The sequence below is a fragment of the Vitis vinifera genome, chromosome 16 (genome assembly GCF_030704535.1).
Source record: "Vitis vinifera cultivar Pinot Noir 40024 chromosome 16, ASM3070453v1".
In the NCBI taxonomy this organism is placed as follows: Eukaryota; Viridiplantae; Streptophyta; class Magnoliopsida; order Vitales; family Vitaceae; genus Vitis; species Vitis vinifera.
In genome coordinates, this window is record NC_081820.1 from 17,850,185 (window position 1) to 17,864,081 (window position 13,897).

At 32.5% G+C, this 13,897-nt stretch overlaps 1 protein-coding gene across 1 annotated transcript; it reads right to left on the reverse strand.

Moving 5' to 3' along the window:
* Positions 1-6,497: 6,497 nt before the first annotated feature.
* On the reverse strand, positions 6,498-11,638 carry LOC104882134 (two-component response regulator ARR14). The gene is made up of 7 exons (XM_019225953.2): positions 11,500-11,638; positions 10,146-10,277; positions 9,886-10,074; positions 9,707-9,783; positions 7,814-8,701; positions 6,660-6,734; positions 6,498-6,545 (listed from the first exon to the last, which is right to left on the reverse strand). The coding sequence occupies exons 1-7, from the start codon at positions 11,636-11,638 to the stop codon at positions 6,498-6,500; spliced, it is 1,548 nt and encodes a 515-aa protein (XP_019081498.2).
* Positions 11,639-13,897: the final 2,259 nt, after the last annotated feature.

Below are 13,897 nucleotides of genomic sequence, written 5' to 3' on the forward strand. Positions count from 1 at the left end.
ATATTAGGTTGTTTGTTTTTGTAGTATTTTATTTCTATTAAGTATTAAAAGGTAAAAAAAATCAATATGTTATTTTTTCTATTTAGTAAAAAGTTTATAATAAGTCATGAAAAAGTAGAAAAACAAACAATCTAAATTTTAAAACTAAATTGCTTTCAGCAAAAAGCCAAAAAAACAAATACCACCTTATTTAGTTCTAGTTTCCGATTCATAATATTTGACTGAAAAAGAAAACTCGGATCTTTGTTTAATCTAGCTTTTAGTTTTGAGTTCATCTCATCTTGTTTATAATTTTAGAATTTTAGTTTATCCTACTAATTGATTCCATGTGATAATGTTCATGTTTTAATTCCGTTGTCACTTAGTTTTTAATCCGTCCTACTTTAGTTTAGATGGCTTTAGCGCTTTTTTTTTTTTTTTTTTTAATTGAGCCCGTGAATAAGTCCATAACTTAGTTAATAAATTTTAGTCTTTGGATAATTTTATTGAAATTACACGTCTTTAGAACTTTAGGTTTTTTTAATTTAATTGATCTTGTGAATAGATCCCTGTCCAAGTTAATAGATTCTAGTCTTTAAATTGATTTTGTTTAGATTATATTTTTTTTTAGAATTCTGAATTATTAATTTAATTGATCTCATGGTTAAACCCCCTTTTTTAAAAAAAAAAAAAAATTAAAATACTAGTCTTGATTGATTTTATTTTAATTTATGTGTTTTGGAATTCTAGTTATAATTTTGATTGATCCTATGTACCTATGATTGTATTTTAAAAGTCCTTAATATTAACCCCTGACTGCATTTATTTAGTTATTTGTCCTATAATTTGTTGGTTATATTTGGATTGATCCAACGTAATTATGGTTGTGTTTTAAAATTATCAATATTAGTCCCTCATTGAATCTTTAGTCCACTTGTTTTAAATTTTAGTTTCTAATTGGGATGAACCCATGTTATTTAGAATATGTTTTAAAACCACTAATATTAGTCCTTGGTTGATTTTATCTTAATTTACTCATTCCAAAAAATTTGGTTAGTTAGATCGAATAAAATAATTGTTTTGGTTGGACCCAATTTACCCATTGTAGAAATTAGTTCACATATCGCGTTCATTAGCATGTATTTTGATACTATTTATTTGTTTTAGAAATTTAATTGGTTTATGTCTTGTTTTGATATTGTTTATTTAAATTTGGAAATTTGTTTGGTTTAAGTCTTGAGTTTATTAATAATTATTTCAATTGAATCTTATTTACTTTTTAGAAAATTAATCTTTTTTAATAAAATATTTATTTGGATTGAATCTTTTTTATTTGATTTAGGAAAATTAATTAATATGAATTAAATTTTTGTTTGAATTGCAACCCTTTTAAAGACTATCCAATTGTCATTGAATCAAAATTTCTCTTCATTTGTCAAAAATGAATTTATTCCATCATAAGTTTGGCTCCTTAATCCCAAATGAAAGGTAGTAAAAAAAAATGGGATCCAATTTAGCTCTTCTCTTATTTTCAAAACCTCTTTTAAGTTATAAATAAAAAAATATCTATTTTGTGTCTATTGATTAAGATTTAAGAAATCATTGGGTCCCTTTTTTCTTCCCTTAAAGTCATTTTCAAAAGCATTTAAATCACCAATAAAAGGCTTTAAAAAAACATTCATTCTAGCTTTAGGCAAAAAACACACTTTTTATTAAAATTATGCAACTCATTTCATCTAAGTTGCATTTCTCCTAAGTTAGTTTTTCAAACAAAATTGTTTTTTTTTTTATTCACATAGGTTTGGACTTGTGCCCCCAAACTAATGGGGATACACAGGTAAAACTTACGGAAATTGAATGGGAACTTGATGGAACCCCTACATAAGAATTTTTTTCAAAACTCTTCCTTGCTGCCAGTTTTCATTCAACCACTAACCCTTTAGTTTTAAAACTCGTTTTAGCAACTTTAGAACATTTTAAAAAAAAAATTCCAAAACTTTTATGACTTTCCTTACTTCTTGAACTTGATTCTAGGATCTTATTTGAGTCAAAAATCTTTTCTTGAAATTATGATCATCTCTTTTAGCATTCTTTGTTTAGGCAAACTTTTGCACACTCAAGAGAACTTTGCAAAATTAAATTAATTTATGATCTTTTTAATTTAAATGAATATTTTTCCCAAATTCTTGACTTCTTGAAATTTAATTTTGACACATAAAATATATTAAGGGAGATATGATTTTTCAAAATCGTACCTATTGTACATGATGGATTCTAGACATCTAATTAGCTAGAGTGTTTTAAAAATAATTTTGAGTACTACCCGACCTTGGATTCATTTTTTCATATAGACACTATGAACGATGTGTGTGATTTTTTGTACAATTTTATGTGATCTACTATTATTTTTAAAAAAATTTGTTTTTGCATGTCACTATTTTTTACCTAATCTAGACCTTCTAGAACTTTTAGGTGTCTTTGCTGCAATCTGTCATTTGAATGAGTGTTTGGTTTTTGGTATGTTGTTCTGGATGTGTAGGAGTTGTTTCCTAAAGTTTTTTTGTAATTAAATTCCACTCCAAAATATATTTTTTTTAGAAATTGTTTTGTGATGCTTCATTTTCTAATTACATGATGATGATCTTGTACTTTGCTTGAATTTGTTATTTATTTTTGGAGTCATTTGACCTATCTTGGCTCAATTTTGGCTTTGGTACCATATATTAGACATAATGATGTTATATAATTTATACTTGTCCTAACCACTCTAGCATTTTTGGAGGAATCTTATAAATTATGAATGCTATCCAAGTACGCTCTCTATCACTTACTTTTCAGAATTTTATGAACATACATGTTGTTGTGAGTCATATCTATATTTGATTCCATCCTTGGGTGCCTAGATGTCTGTTCGATTTTCTTTGATAAAATACATGGCGTGCATTATATTCCTATGCTAACTTTAATGTCTTATGATAGCACTTGAGAGGCAATCCAAGTACACAACCAAACCTTTCTTTGCGATTGTGATTTGATTTCTTTTTTGGCATGCTAGTTTTGAAATCACCTTAGCCTACCAAGGTACTTTCAATCAATTGATTAATTGTCATTTCTCCCTTGAATTAGCCAATAGAGACCTCTTTAGGGCTTAGAGGGGTGCTACCTATTTGAAGTACCTTCCCAATAAGTAACATGATCCTTAAACCTAGACTTGGGTTTTTAAAAACATGTTTTTTCAAAACTATGAAGCCACTTCTTTAGGGTTTTCTTTCTTGTTTTACTTTCCCTTTTAAAATATAATAAAATAAATGGCGACTCCAACTCTTCCAAAACTAATTTTTCACTATTAAAAAAAAAAAAAAAACGAGTTTTGTCATTGAGTGGGGATGCACATGAAAAACGCAGGTCCACGGTAAGATATTTAGACCTTGAAAATGGATATCAAATCTATGGTAGCATGAAAGAACTATATGGTTAAATTTACCACAAAGTTAACACTTCGGTCTAGTGTCATTGCCATTTTTATTGTTTCAATGATCTTGCCCAGAACTAGTTGTACATCCCCTTCCTTTATTATGGCTAGAATTAATCTTGTTGTTGAAGTGATTATTACCTCTACCATTATAGTATCTTCTTATGTTAGTATGTCATCCTTGTGTGGCAATATTAGTAGAAAGATATTAGTTTTTCCTTCTACTAAATTTTGAAAACATAGTCTTTGTTCATGGGTGAGTAATGTGGACTGAATGAATGGGGACATCATTTTCATGGGCTGTAAGAGAGGCAACTACGGAGTTATAATTTGCTCCAAGTCTTCCAAGAAGTTTCAAGATTGGGTCTCTTTCTACTACAGGTTCTCTAATTGTAGGAAGATTGTTGATTCGTCCCCATTGCTGTCATGCCATTTGATTTTGGCTCAGACGGGTGTTATCAACAAAATTTATAAAACCTAAATCACCTCACACTAGGGTAGCATAGCTAACATAGTATAGTGGCTCTAGGATCGTCCACAGGGATGAGTTTTCATCGTACAGTTGACTTAGTGAAGGAAATAAAATGGTGTTTTTCCTTATGAAAATTAGCTTCTAAAGAAAATGGAATTGTGGTTGCAAAGATTGATTTTAAGTTAAGAAAAAACAATAAGTGAAGTTAACTACAAAGAAAATGTCTCTTGGAGCTCTATCGAGTTCCCTAGGTAAAGGGGGAGATTTTGGATCTTCTCCTCGTGTTGGGGATAATAACATAAAGGATAGTTATCTCCCGAACCAATTTCGTATTTAGTAATTAAGATTTGATCCAAAGGGCTCATGAAAAATGATAGTTGCTTCCCATTAATGGCTTCAAACACTAAAAACTCTCACCTTGAACCACCTTCCAAAGGCTTTTAAATGATAACTAATAGACATCCATGGATCTAGCAATAAGCATCCATAGAATCCGAAAAGCTTACCAAGTATTGGCCATTCAAAGTGCTTTTAAGGGATTTAAAGCTAAACCTTGAAATAAAGACCATTAATGGTCAACAACTACTTTTATTTAAAGCAAGGACAACTCCCACCTTTGCATTCAAGTCCTTCACCTAACTTCCATCACTCCAAGAAACGTAAAACCTAGCCACTCATCCCTAAGAAATCATCCTTAGAGGTTGTTTGGCTAGAATGAAAAGTGAAAACAAAATGAGAAGGAAAGGTTGAACAAAAGCTCTGTATATTTCTTACTATAGGGAATTTACAAGTGTTTTATGAAAAACCACATATCTGTCTTTCCAAAAGATGGTACACACACCAAATATATAAAAAGATATAAAAGGAAATATCTAAGTTGATTACAATGAGAAAATAGGAAATTACACAAAATATCTGGAGATAAAAATCTAACGAAGTTGGTGCATAGAAAGATTTCGCATGGTGTGTGAAATTTCGCACAGCCATGCGAAAATGCTAGTTGTTGGATTTCTTCCTCTGGTTTTCTTCCTTGTATCTCTGATTGGCTTAGCAAAGGGCTATGAAGTGCGCCAAAGCTTGGATACTTCATGTATTTGAGCTTCAACTTGCATTGCCATGGATTTCACAAAATTCTCCCTCATTCTTGGCTTGTTTCAATGATCAAATAGCTACCAAAAACACCAAAACTTGCCAAACACTGATTAGTAACCCTTGCTAGGTTCCTTAATGTGCCAATTGAGTTAAAAAGGTATTAACTACTACTCAAAAGTGTTTAAAATAGTTAGTTTCAAGCCATAAAAATAGTACTTTTTGAGTAGTAATCAATTGTCAATGAGCATTTTTAACTTTAATTATATATTTCATCATAGAGAGGAAGCCTTTCGAAGTTGTCTGAAATTCTAGCCGAAGTTGCATTACTTGTGCTTTTGACGAGGTAGAGAAGATCTTCTTTAGGGCAGTCCATGCTGCATGAGAAGTTTGATACCCAATAATTTCTCGCATGATTTTAAGAGGGAGGAATAGATCCAACTCAGGATCATGCAAGAAAGTATGGATTTGATTCACCAATAGCTGTTGTGTTTTAAGGGCGGATTTTCAATCATTCAACATGTTCTTCAAACCCATTGGCAAAACTCTCATTCTCCATTTGTGTACTTTAGAGGATGTAGTTGCTCCTATCCAGTTTGATTGGGAGAGGATGATTCAGCATATGCAATGGTTGAACCATTCCACATCGAGGATTGAGAAGAAGTGATGTCTGGAGCGGTCTGTGGGTTAGAGAACTAGGTTGAAGTGGCCATGTGAGTAGTAGGTGTTCTTGAATGAGAAACTCAAACCAGACCAAAGAGAAACAAAGAAAAAAAAATTTTGGAAATGGACTTTTTGTAAAAAATCTGAGCTCTGATACCAAGAAAGTTTTTCCAAAAAACTCAAGAAGTTTTTGTGCTGTTATTTTTCTTTTATACCATCTGTTTGTGCAATAATCTAACAAACTAACCTATCTAACCAAGTGCAACAACTTTTAAAACACAACAGCAGTAGTTAAACTACTGAAACCTGTGAACGATCTTTGATATATATCAGTCAATTCTATATTGTTTCTATTGTAGTCTTATACCTTTATACATATATCTATGTATATTCACATATGGAGATGTATGAAATACACATACAGATTTTTGCTCATCTCTCTTGTCTTCAGACCCCAACTTCTAAAACCACTGGGGCAGTAGAGATTGAGTTAGGCATTCAGAACACAAAATGATTCATAAAACCAAAGCAGACTTCAGAGACTATAAGAAGTCCAAACAACTATTACATGCCACTAAACAAGTTTTACCAATACAACTTACTAAATTTAATGGGTAGATGCACAACACCAGTTAAGAACCAAAATAAGTACTCAAAAAGTTTAACACACAAGTCATGTCCCAATTGACTCAGAAACCCAAAGAGCTGCAAAAACTAGATGCAAAGTTATAAGTAACTGAAAATAAATGAAAATGTAAATCCAACTAAGGTGTTGAAGTATTTTAATGGCTGGATTTAGATCGTCAGAAGATTGTTGTCGTCTTAGTATCTTCCAGGGCCAAACACAGAATCTATGTCATCATTAGCACCCTACAAGAAAATGAGACCAAAGGCCTGTGAGGGAAGTTTCAAAGATAAAAAGTTTCTAAAATGGGCATGATTTATTCTAGCTCAAGGTAAATGCAGTTTGAAATGATGACTTGCCTGGTTCCATGATGGTTTCACATTTGGATAGCCATTGTTGGATCCAGGGTCCTGGAATCCTCCACCTCCTTGTTGCTACACATTAGAACAGATGGTGTTCAGTCAAACAAAAAGAAAGTTAGCTGCAACTTTTAGGCTCCATGGCATCATACAAAGAAGAAGGGAAGTGTTAAGAAAATTCTGAAATTAGGTTAAGGACCCTGCCTTAAGTGATGTCCATATCCCTTTTTTTTTTCTCTTTTTTCCTTTGCCCTTCCTTTATTGTTTCTGCAATCCAAACAAAGCCTCTAATAGGAAAAATGATTTCCCAATGGCCACTTCAATGACTTGTAGAAATATAAGGCTTGGGCATACACACTCAGTATCCTTAGATGTAAGGGGCGAAATGGTAAAGAAGAAAAAAGAAAAAGGACAGAAAAAGAAAAGGATGCCATAGGAAGCAGCAGGAAATCATCTAGTAATAAAGGTAACAAAGCTTTGAGCAATCACTTGACTTGCCTGGTTAGGGTATGGCTCTAAGCTTGGAAAATAGTCATCCAGCTGATGTGTGTCATTTCCAAAGTTGTAGCCCTCCCATAGACCTCCATTAGATTCTCTCTGCAGGCATATCAACAATTTGGATGGCGTACTTGTATGTATGTATGTATGTATGTATGTATGGTTGTTTATTTTCATTGAGTTTGCAAGTTTGGTAACCAGCCAAACAAATTGCAAGCTATTGAAACATCATTGCATAATATTTTATTGTAGTCAAATTTGCAACTTATAACCTTCGTCCAAGTGTTTTTGGTTGTCCTCATTTAATCCGACAATCCATGAAGAGAGGAAAACTAAAATAATAGCAATATATAACGCAAGAAACGTAATTTACAAAGAGAGTTTGTTATCAGTGAAGTAAGCACTAAACATGCCTGGTTAGAATATTGTTGGTTCTCAAGAGGATTCTGTTCCACAGGATAGGAATGGCCATGGTTCCAAACTTCTTCCCCAGCTTGCTGCTTCACATATTAAAACCAATGGCATAAAGGTAGGAAACTAACCATATTTATACATAAGAAATCCAGTATTATTTCATGAGTGAAATAGAATCAACTTGGAAATAAAGCAAATGTATATCATGTGCAGCCAGTTAAGAAAGTAAGCAGTTTAAGTACCTGGTTATAGGATAGATTCTTTTGCTGGTTAGGGAAAATTTCATAAAGATTACTTTCTGCAAATTGTGGATGAAATGCGTTCTCTACAGGAGTGGTATTATTAGTCAGATGATCAAACAAATAGTTCATGTCTCCTCCATTCCCAAGATTGTTCTGTTGTGACAGCAGCATTGGATTATTTTCCTGCTGGTTGACATTAGGGAACCTTGGTGAGAGTTGGTTTGTTCTCCCAAACCCTGCAGGAGAATACGCTCCTCCGGAATAATAACCAGAATTCATATTCCCATTGTTCTCATGGATCAAATCATAACTGCCATTAAAACCATTTGATACCTCACCACCAGAAAATCCCACTTGATCAGCAATGCTGTAGTTGCAGTTAAAATTTGGTGTCAGAATAGAATTGTTTAAAAATCCCATGTTTTGGATATCATGAATGTCGTTGGAGCCCAGAATCCCACAGGCAGGGAAATTATTTTTAGACATGGTATCAGGGACACGCTCTGATCTTGCTTGAGTTTCCTGCTTATACATTTGCTTTGGATTTTTACCATTTGTACCCCCACCATTGGATTGATACAGAGCACTTGTGTTGCCAAAAGTTGGTTGCTGGAAATAAGCTGAATTGTCCACTGAATGGGACTGTCCATATCCAAGTTCAGGTATAGGGTTACTACTTGAAGCTTGCTGATTAGAGAAAATTGTGGCGCCAAGGCTGGGGGTTATTTGGAGATTGCCCAGCATTCGTTTCTGGAGAGCATTAATCACTAGCGACGGATGCCCGGTAGCAAAGCTTGACCGAAGAGTTTTTTCTATAATGTTCTTTCCAGTGCTACTTCCATCAGAGCTGCTTGCTTCGGTTACGCGCTTAAGGAAGATCCTATATTTCTGCAAAAGCAGCATAAATACCATCATTAATGAGTAGAAATGATTTGTAGACATCAAAAAGGTTGAACATGAAAGCTTTTGTGGGCACACAATTAGGGTTCTTCAAGCAGCAAAGTCCAACATGAAAATTGTAGAATGCTTTCTTGTTTCAAATCAAAAGATCACAAATTACAAGTATATATATACATCTCATAAAGACAGAATGATAATTATTCCAATATTTTCAACAATATTTTCTGCATAAAAAGCATGACAAAAATTCATCATTGTTCAAATTCTATTCAATTCTTTCCTCTTTGTGGTAACCATATATTCAAAACTTCAATTTTTTAGCCAACTTCATATAACATCATTTAAACATGAAATGAAAAGCATACAACATATGATGGCATGATGATATTTTAATAGTTACAAGCATGCACTGATACAACTGCTGCTAACATGATAATGTTAATTAACAACAATGTAATCTAGATAACCAGATCTTTTGTAATGACAAAGTATGCCAATGATATAAATAGAATATGACAAAGTGCATACATAACGACGTAAATTAGAAGCGGACAACTTTATGCCTGCAGGCACAAGATTATTTCCTAATCTAAAGAGTGTAAACTTGACATAATATGAATTACAAGACGACAAATTGATGCGCACGCACGGAGATTATTTCCTAATGTGTATAAAGAGTCAAAACATAACATGATATAAATTAAAAGACGACAAATCTATAAATGGAAATGGACAAGAATATAAGGTGTTTTAAAATATTCATTCCACAGGTAGGATAGAAATTCCCTTGCTTAGATATGTTAACTTCTCTGTTATCTGTTTCAATCAAAACTGATGTACTCTTTCTTTGATGAGTATTGGTGATCTTGCTTGCTAGATTATTAATTATTCCACATTAGTTTGAACACTGGTTTTTATATTCATCAAATCCTAACACAAAATAGCAATGTTTTATGAAGTTTTAAAATTTTCGATAATATGAAAGAAACAAACCTGCAAATGGCTAGCCACATTTTCTCTGGTTAATCCTGGCTCGTTCATGTGCTCGAGAATCCTCTTGGGAACAGCCCCTGCATATTATAAGAGAAAATATAATCATTACACATATCATCAGTAAGTATTATCTCAATCCTGCAGTGGATAAATGTATCGATTGGCAGGATATCTCTTACTTTCAAGGCCTATTTTTCTTATAGCTTCCAAGAAATCATTATGAAGTGCAGTTGTCCAGACCACCTTTGACTTTCTGGGCACAATAGCTTCACTTTTTTCTTGCTCATTGCCTTCATTAACCTTTTTCCCTGCCTTTTTCTTGGAGTCTCTCTTATTCTGCATCTCTTCATGCCCCACTGATACAGAACCTGCCGCAATATTTTTCTCAATTAGTGATGCCCTTGAGCACTTTCAATTTCCCTGATGACAACAGACTTACCCTTCCTGGGACTAAGTGCATATTGCCACAAGTCCTTTAGGTCATCATAGTTTACAGGCTTCACGATGTAAAATGCAGCCCCAGCTTCTAAACCCCTTAAAATGGAACTTTCTTTGTCATCAGCTGACATCACTGCATTAAAAAGACATAAGAAATAGATGGATTTTGCACAGAAATGTGACACAGTAGTTCCCTTTACACTCTGGTGAGGAGATGCACGATTTCTTCACCCATTTGCCTACCAAATCTTTGAAAACATAACTTCTTTTTCTCTTATGAAATAGTGAGTTGCTAGCAGTGAGATTAAAAACAGTATAAAAAATAAAATAAAATAAAAAAGAGTTTCATTTAGAATTGAATTCCTTTCGGACTGATGAAATCATTAAGATAAATTACTAAGAGGGATTTCTAGCTCAAAGAATACTCACTAACTACAGGAAGATTGAATTCTTCACGCACTTGCTTTTGAAATTCAAATCCATCCATCTTAGGCATGTGCACATCCGTTACAACAAGGTGGAAAAAATTACTTCTTGTTCGAAGAGTAATCAAGGCATCTTCAGCATTTTTAACCGACACAACTGAAATGGATGAAGAAAATAACATTCAAATTATTAAGAATTTGATGAATAAAGAAACTAAAAGCTTTTTTTAAGAGAATAAAAAGAGAACCCTAATAGCATTTCCCTTTCATAACAAGCTGAGGTTATCAAATATAGATACTAGATAATCAGCATATAAATTATATAAACCATTTTCTGACAAACCTGAGGAAGATATTCCATTTCTTGTAGATGCCTCCTCCCCCCTTATGCAACCTTGTCTTATGATCTTAATAAAATTGCAAAACACAACATTCAACATATCTAGACAATGGGCAATAGGAATACTATCATAGTTGAAGAAAAAAATGTATAAAATAACAAATTATTCCACATATTTTTAAGCTTGTTAGGGTACAGGAGAAATGGTGAAAATAGAAGATAAAGTAATTTCAAGAGCCAAAGCACAGGTATGAACAAAGAAAATTGTCATTAGCTTCTATTGTTGCTTGGAAAAATGACTTGAAATTGATCAATGCAATTAAAGAAAATCAGAATTTCAATCTATCAGCAGAAAAAGGAGATTAAATTTTTCTATGTCCAAATTAAACCTAAGCATGAGTCCATAACTTAGGATGATCTATACCATTTCTTCATCTTAAACTAGAAATGGATGAAAAAGAACAGATCCTCAAAATGAGTTGAGGAAAACTAAACATGCATGCAAAGCCTTGTTGAATCACCAATTACAAGAAGCAATGTTGAAGATGATGAAAAAAAAAACAAATTAGCATAAAATCTCCATTAGATACCTTGATATTTCCATGTTTTAAGCATTCCTGCAACAATTGAGAGACATATAATATCATCATCCACAACCATAACACGTATGGCATCAAAAGAGGTTTCAGCCTTGAGAGATTGTTTTGAGGTATTTATCTTTCGGTCCATCTTCAAAGAGGTTTCAAACTGCAAGAGAAATGCAATTCAGTGGATGTTAACTCAATACTGTATGTGCAAAGATAACGCAAAGACTGTCCTTTATTTATAGAGAGACAAATGAGAGAGAGAGAAACTAACTTGCGCCCATATATTTTAATTTAGTTTTTTTGTTCATCCCTAGAATTGGTTTTCAACTCTAACAATACATATGGGTTTGCATTCGCCCACTGAATTAGCAACCAATTAATGTGAAAATCTAGAACGAAATCTATATTTGAAGTAATACACAAGGGGAAAAAAGTACATTTAATGAGTTCCTTTTTAGAGAAGATTTTTTGTGATCTTCAATTTAATGTCTTCTCTAGGTCTTTAGTTTTCAATTCAGGAGTACTCATTTTCAACTACAATGAAAATTCTCTAACTTGCTAGTTTTTTTATAAAAAAAAAGTTGAAAATATTTTGATGTGTATTTGGTGTTTAGTTTTAACTTCAAAAATAATGAGGATTTCCTTCTCCAAAATATATTAATTTGTGGCTGCAAGACTGGTTTTTTGTACCTTGATTTCATGCTTTGGCAACTCGTTTAAAATTGGTACCAATTGAATGGTATTAGTGTGTATTTATTGATAAAACAAAATTGAAAATCATGTAATGGTAAAGGCTTCTCATTGAAATTTTTAATGAAATAACTATTTTTTTCTCATTGAGTGTTCTATTTGTAATCCCCTCAAACAATAAAAATGTGCATTAATTCACAACTATATTTGCATTTTGAGTTGTAATCAATAAATTTGTGTTTGACATTCTTTACCTTTTACTTTGAACCTAATGGCAGTGTCTATTTGCAGGTTGGGGAATATAAATATTATATTAAAATTTAGACTAAAATGGGAAAAGAGAAAAAAAAAAATAAAGAACATTGATCTCTTAGTTAAAACACATTAAGCATATTTATATATTGGGTAAAAACTTGTGTTATTCTAATAAAATGACATGAAATCACTTTTAAGCACACAAATTATATTGCTTTGCATTTTGGTTGTATCTCACTTGACTAATCTCACAAACAGAATTTCAAATGGATTAAATATTATAAATTAAATTATAAATTCATGTGGCTAGCTATATAATTGTTTGTATGTTAAGTGAACTTTATTCATCTAAAAGTCTTTGGGAAGATAAGGTTATTTTTTCTTTAGGATTTATTACGTTTTTACCCCCCTAACCTATAGCGTATTTTACACATTGCCCCCTCAAGTTTGAAATTGAACAATGTACTCTCAAAACTTTATAATTGCATGTAATGTGCATTTTTGGAGTGACGATGTCACATTTTTGGACTGAAAATACATGTGCTCCCCACATGACCTATTTAAGTGAGGGCAAAAGGGTGATTTGCAACCAAAACAAAACCCCTCCAACCCTCTCTTCTTCCTCATCGTTCATTCTCCTTTTCTTGTCGTTCCTCTTGCTAAATCTCCAAATTGCAGTTGAAACCCTAAAATCTCATGCAAGCATTGAAGAGCTGACATTGAAGAGAAGACATCGAGTTCAACGATATTTTTTGTTTTGTAATCTCTTTAGTGGCTAGAAAAATCTTGGCAAATAGGGTTGGGGTTAGGGTTGGGGTTAGGGTTAGGGTTAGGGTTAGGGTTTCATTTTGATGTTTCAGAAAATTTGAAGAAAAATTAGGGAATTTTTTTATAAAAAAAAACTCGGTGAAGAAGATAGATGAAAATTTTGATGTAATGCTTCAGTTTATTGTTTTAAAATAGGGTTTCGATTTGATGTTTCAGAAAAGTTGGGGAAAATTTGGGGAAAATTTGGGGAAATTTATCTATAGTTTGTTATGACATTTTTTTTTCTTTGTTTTTTTTTTAACATCTTTATTTTTCATTCATTACTTCCATAGTCTATTACAATTTTGATTTCTCTTGGTTTCATTTGGATTTGTGCTTGTTTTGTCAGAAAATGTTTTTGGACATACATTCCAAGGATGTTTTTTTTCTTTCTTTTTAGTCAAAGGCCCAAGTTCTGGATTGTGAAAGGTTTTCTAGGAAAGTATTTTGGTCAAGCTTGTTTGGATGCCGAGAAAATGTGGTTTCTGGAAAATGAAGGAAGGAAGAAAAAGAAGGGTTGGGTTAGGGTTTTGGGGTTTTAAAATAAAATGACTCTTTTACCCTCACTTATTAAAAACATGACCATTTTGCCCTTGGTCACGCGAAGAGCATATGTCATTCCATCAAAAAATGTAACATCATGACTCAA

Coding starts and splice junctions, on each gene's coding strand:
- LOC104882134 (XM_019225953.2), bottom strand. CDS start 11,638: ATGGACCGAAAGATAAATACCTCAAAACAATCTCTCAAGGCTGAAACC. Junction 10,278..11,499: donor TAAAACATGGAAATATCAAG/GTATCTAATGGA, acceptor TTTTTAATGCAG/TGATGTCAGCTGATGACAAA. Junction 6,546..6,659: donor TGAAACCATCATGGAACCAG/GCAAGTCATCAT, acceptor ATTTTCTTGTAG/GGTGCTAATGATGACATAGA.